The 6,114-nt window shown below is 40.7% G+C and overlaps 1 protein-coding gene across 1 annotated transcript; it reads left to right on the top strand.

Annotated features, from left to right (window-relative positions):
- Nucleotides 1-1,856: 1,856 nt before the first annotated feature.
- On the top strand, nt 1,857-5,893 carry dnal4a (dynein, axonemal, light chain 4a). Its single transcript, XM_079455567.1, has 5 exons — nt 1,857-1,948; nt 2,796-2,904; nt 3,748-3,831; nt 4,005-4,088; nt 4,296-5,893. Exons 3-5 carry the CDS (start codon nt 3,760-3,762, stop codon nt 4,458-4,460), a joined length of 321 nt encoding a protein of 106 aa, XP_079311693.1. The 5' UTR covers nt 1,857-1,948; nt 2,796-2,904; nt 3,748-3,759; the 3' UTR covers nt 4,461-5,893.
- Nucleotides 5,894-6,114: the final 221 nt, after the last annotated feature.

Raw genomic sequence — 6,114 nt, 5'->3', positions numbered from 1 at the left:
ATGCAATATATAATTCTCTTGTAGCCTAATTAGTTTATTTTTTAACGATGTTGCTTGTAGGGAGGCCACCAAGCTGGAGTGGAAAAGGGAAATGTCGTGCTGTACAAAAAGTTGATGCAAAATCCAAAAATTGTGTTTTATTGGAAGGTGATAAATATTTACAGTGCAGGAGAAAACAAAAAATAAATAAAAACTGTACAAAAGGAAAGAAAACAGCAACAATGTGCTAATTTTGGCTAAACCAAATGGCCCAAGTTTGCAACTCTGCTCATCTTAGAGTCCACCATTAGAACTGCCAGCTTTTAGAACTGAAGCCCCTCCTATATCCATCCATCCATTTTCTTCCGCTTATCCGGGACCGGGTCGCGGGGGCAGCAGTCTAAGCAGAGATGCCCAGACATCCCTCACCCTAGACACTTCCTCCAGCTCTTCCGGGGGGACACCGAGGCGTTCCCAGGCCAGCCGGGAGACATAGTCCCACCAGCGTGTCCTAGGTCTTCCCCGGGGTCTCCTCCCGGTCGGACGGGCCTGGAACACCTTCCGAGGAAGGCGTCCAGTAGGCATCCGTAACAGATGCCCAAGCCACCTCAGCTGACCCCTCTCGATGTGGAGGAGCAGCGGCTCTACTCCGAGCTCCTCGCGGGTGACCGAGCTTCTCACCCTATCTCTAAGGGATCGCCCAGCCACCCTGCGGAGGAAGCTCATTTCAGCCGCCTGTATCCGGGATCTTGTCCTTTCGGTCATGACCCAAAGCTCATGACCATAGGTGAGAGTAGGAACGTAGATTGACCGGTAAATTGAGAGCTTCGCCTTGCGGCTCAGCTCTTTCTTCACCACGACGGACCGGTACATCGACCGCATTACTGCAGAAGCTGCACCGATCCGTCTGTCAATCTCCCGTTCCCTCCTCCCCTCACTCGTGAACAAGACCCCGAGATACTTAAACTCCTCCACTTGAGGAAGGAACTCTCCACCAACCTGAAGTGGGCAAGCCACCCTTTTCCGACTGAGGACCATGGCCTCGGATTTGGAGGTACTGAATTTCATTCCAGCCGCTTCACACTGTGCTGTAAACCGTCCCAGTGCATGCTGAAGGTCCTGGTTTGAAGGGGCCAACACGACGACATCATCCGCAAATAGCAGAGACGAGATCGTGTGGTCCCCAAACCTGACACCCTCCGGCCCCTGGCTGCGCCTAGAAATTCTGTCCATAAAAATTACGAACAGAACCGGTGACAAAGGGCAGCCCTGCCGGAGTCCGACATGCACTGGGAACAGGTCCGACTTACTGCCGGCAATGCGAACCAAGCTCCTGCTTCGGTCGTACAGGGACCTGACAGCCCTTAGCAAAGGACCACAGACCCCATACTCCCGAAGCACCCTCCACAGGATGCCGCGAGGGACACAGTCGAATGCTTTCTCCAAATCCACAAAACACATGTGGATTGGTTGAGCAAACTCCCATGCACCCTCCAGCACCCTGTAGAGGGTGTAGAGCTGGTCCAGCGTTCCACGGCCTGGACGAAAACCACACTGTTCCTCCTGAATCCGAGGTTCTACTATCGGCCGTATTCTCCTCTCCAGTACCCTGGCATAGACTTTCCCGGGAAGGCTGAGAAGTGTGATCCCCCTGCCCCTCCTATAGAGCATACCAAATCAATCTACAAACAATTTAGTTTGAAATCATCAAATTAAATAATATAGATACTCAAAACAACACTTAAACCTTTCAAACAAGTTAAACAGCAACCATTAACAGAGGAAGAGTTTAACAACAAATTAAATAGCAAAAGCAACTGTTTCTAAATCCCCTCCCCCTCTGACATCACACCAAAATGGTATCCTCCACTGGAAGTGATGTGGCGGTTTCTATAAAAAACGGATTAACCTGGATTATGGGTTTGGAGTAATGTACAGAGTGTGAACCGGGAAATTAAACTGCAATAAGGTTTGTGGAAATTATGTGGAAAAATAAAGGTAATTCCCATACGAGTTAATATGTGTTCTGGCATTGTTATTTTTAGAAAAATAATTACATCTTTAAAGAAGATGTATTAAGAGTTGAAAACTATAACAAAACACAGCAGCAACAAACTTTAGACTAAACAAAACTGAAACTCCCTAACACTTTCCTTATGTGTACACAGATGTAACTATTGCCGGCAATGCGAAGTATTCGTGAAATGCGTGTGTTTGTAAATCCAAGTTTATAGTCACCAGGTTAACCTGTGACATGTTACTATTTGTGAGAAGTAACTAACCAATTACCTCAAAATGTTTATTTAACGTTAAATCAAAGAATCAAAACCGATTGGTCCTGGCTTTAACACAAAGCATTCAAGAAAAGGTACTTTTATTCGGATCTTTTACAATTCATTTGGATTTTTACAATAGACATTGTACAAGCAAATGTTTGAACCTGTATAAATTAGAAGTTAATTTATGCAATGAGGTTTATATGTTGCTCAATATATAGACGGATCTGTGTCAGTTAGGCTATTGGATGGCCCAGATTTGTAATAGTTTCCTTAATCTCCAAAATGTCATAATTCTCATTTGGATTGCCCCCTGTCATCACTTGTCGTCCCACCGCACGAAAAAGGATTATACGATGATTTTTCTCACAAAAGTGGTGGTTAACTAGCCTAACCTTTACGTTTAATATTTGCAAGGTAACATACTTTTGCAAGGTAACATACTCCGAGGTTCACTTCAGATAGAACCACCAATAGCTTACGAGCCACCACCATCGTGATATAAACTATAAATGGACAGGATTCTGTCTCTCCTTTAAGATAGTGGAGGCGGAAGTGACAAAGTCACGTGGTTCGGAGGCTGCCCAGGCCAGTGCATCTCCATGACAACATCAGAGGAGGGGGGCATCGTTCCACAACGCTCAGAACGGTGATTAAATGGCTTTAAACTTTACTTGTTACAGATGCTTGAATAAATCACATTAGTTGTTTCTCTGTTTTCTTTATGTATCTGTCTATAATGAGATTTAAGGCAGGGCGAAGGGGAGTTAGCGTTTAAGCTAACATTAGCAAAGAGATGCTAAAAACAAACGCTTAAAACACACGTGTTTGTCTGTTGATAACTACATTTTTACATGAAGTTATTCATGCACTGCAGATTAAACATATAAATGCAATGTGCTTGTTGGATAGTTATTTGTTTGGTAGTTTAGAGCTGCATTTAAAGGTTTTGTTTCTTGTGTTAATCCATGTAAATCAATATTCAAAAGGGTTTAAATGCTAGATTTATGCTCATTGATCTTTTGGACAAGTCTTTGTAGTTTACACCACATGACAAAGACAGTACAATTTTCACAATTGCTGTTTATAGGGGTGTTGTATGTTCATGGACAAAATCAATCTTATTACGGTCTAACCAATTTGTACAATGTCAGATATTTACAGATAGTGAAAACAGCAGAAATACGTGTCCCTGTCTGTGAAATCCAGGCTAGAGAGAGATTTGGAGCATTAAAGTTTGACGAGAATTGTTATTTTCGCTATCATTTAAATCTTTGACATGATGTTTCTCAGTCAATATTAAAGAGATCAAGATTATTTTCACAGAATGTTATTCAAATGATGCCACAGTCATATAATGTAATGTAGAAAATAATAAATCGCCAAATAAACGAATTTTACAGGCAGTGTCTCATATATCAACTACTCAACTCATCGTTCGAGAGATTTGACCTTACTTTTAGATTGTTAAGGACTTATTGCTCTCTTTCAGTGAAGGGCAGGGATGGCAGAAACTGTACATGGTAAAAAAGAAGAGGCAGACTACAAAAGACTGCACAGCTTTCCTCTCGTCAGGGTGAGTGTAGCTGTGACCTACATCTACCAAGAAAAAATCTATTATGAATGTGTCTATCTATGCGCTGGATCACTCAAACCGTTCCCCTTTCTTTTCAAAGTATGATATTTTAGACGTTCTTTTCCGTCATGCATGAGTTATGTTATGATGAGTTATGTCGGTTTTTTGCAAAGCACACAGACATGCCTGAAGAGATGCGAGTGGAGACCATGGAACTGTGTACCACAGCCTGCGAGAAATTTGCCACCAACAATGAGGTCAGTCAGGTGTATGTGAGTGGATGGTTGTGTTATGAAGTGCAGGCTGTCAGATAAATGTGCTCCCCAGGTCACACAGGTGGGGGTGGAGTATGTTATTCTGTCTAGTACATAGTCAGTATGGTTCACACACTCGTAGTCTGGCCATCTGGACGGTTCTCCTAGCCTACATGACTTCATCTCTCTCTCTCTCGCTCTCGCTCTCAGAGTGCTGCCAGGATGATCAAGGAGTCCATGGATAAGAAGTTTGGCAGTTCGTGGCATGTGGTCATTGGCGAAGGTTTTGGGTTCGAGGTGACTCATGAAGTCAAGAACCTGCTGTACATGTTCTTCGGGGGAAGTCTTGCTGTGTGTGTGTGGAAATGTTCCTGATGTCATCTCCTAGTCACACAGTTGCCACTGTGAGATATGTATGCGCGCAGGCCTGTCTTAACTATGCAGACTATTATGTGTGTGTCCAGCCATGTGAAAAGGTGCATGAGGGGTACAGAGAAAGAAGGATACACATTCCTGGGCACATCTGCTCTCAACAGATCACTCTTTCTCAGGTTTTAATTAGAATCTTCATGATTACAATTTTCATCTATATTTACTATGCATGATTCATTAATGCTTATTCTTCCAAAAAAGTTTTACAGAGTTGCAAAGTGAATTTAATTCCTTTTGAGTTTTGGATTAAACTAAACTACAGAGCAAAAAACCCCTGTAAAATGATCTCCAGATAGGATTGTCTGTGTGAGTTTTGTAAATAGTGAAATGCTGAATCTATGCTTGAAATCACAGACATTCTATGACAATAATTGTAATTTATTCTAACTGGGTTGCCCTGCCACCTGTTTCAGATGATTCTGTCTTATTTCTTTTTCATTCTCACCCTGGGAAATATGCTCTTTCAGTTCTCTTAAAACAACCAGCATTTCCAAGAGCGAGTTTTTACACAATGTCAAGTTTACAGATTTTACATTTGATTTCGAAAGGTTCTGTAGTTGTGCAATCAACATTTTATATTGTTCTTTTTGAAGCCATGAGTTTCATATCTACTGAAACTTATATTTTACTGTAACCATTTTAAACATTGCAAAATATGACTAACTAGAATAAATAATTACTCATCTTCAGCTGGTAACTGTTTTCCAGGTGCTGCTTGGTGAATTTTATGGCACCTGGAACAGTCAGAGTTTTCTCCTACCTCCAGAATGTTTCTTGCCAAATTACCTGACAAACCTCCAAGGATGAGAAGTAATTAAATTGCAGAAGTATGATAAACTTATAATTTAATACTGTAATTCGTATTTGGTTTACAAAGCCATGTTTGCAATGATTTACATGAATACAATTGCACCTCCACTCCTTCCTAGCTAACACTCACTTAAAGTTATTAAAAGCCTTAGTTATTGCTGGAGCATACCGTATGCTTTGCATCTACTACAATTAAATGGATGTTATCTTAGGAATATGGTCATATGAGAAATCATTGATTATTTCAAGCTATTTCAGACGGGACATGCCAATATTTGTAAACACCTTCCTAAAAAACATTTGAATAGTACTTTTGACCTTATCTATGGTCAAATTCATGCCAATATTTGTAAACACCTTCCTAAAAAACATTTGAATAGTACTTTTGACCTTATCTATGGTCAAATTCAGCTTGTTTTCATCAGAATGTTTCATCCTTCCAGCAATGCTGAATTTGTAAAAGGCCTTAAAAGTTATTTTGTATGATTCTGATCTTTCTTTTTCTTTTTTATGTCAATTCTGTGCAATAATTCCTCTGTTTGGAGAAATAAACTTTAAATACAATCTGTGAGACTATTGTGATATTTGCAGATCCCCAACTTATTATATATTTAGTCCAAAACTATCATGAAGTATTTTCCTATAAACTTTCAGGCCTATTTACATGAACCTCAAATGTATTTCTGTTTAATTGATAAAGTGACTGATCAAGTGTCAATTCATTTGTTATGCATTTGATGTGAATATGTTTTAAATGTCATGTATTGAAAAGTGAAAAAACCCTCAT

The sequence above is a fragment of the Barbatula barbatula genome (assembly GCF_947034865.1).
Source record: "Barbatula barbatula genome assembly, chromosome: 5".
In the NCBI taxonomy this organism is placed as follows: domain Eukaryota; kingdom Metazoa; phylum Chordata; class Actinopteri; order Cypriniformes; family Nemacheilidae; genus Barbatula; species Barbatula barbatula.
This window is presented reverse-complemented; position numbering and strand designations above follow the sequence as displayed.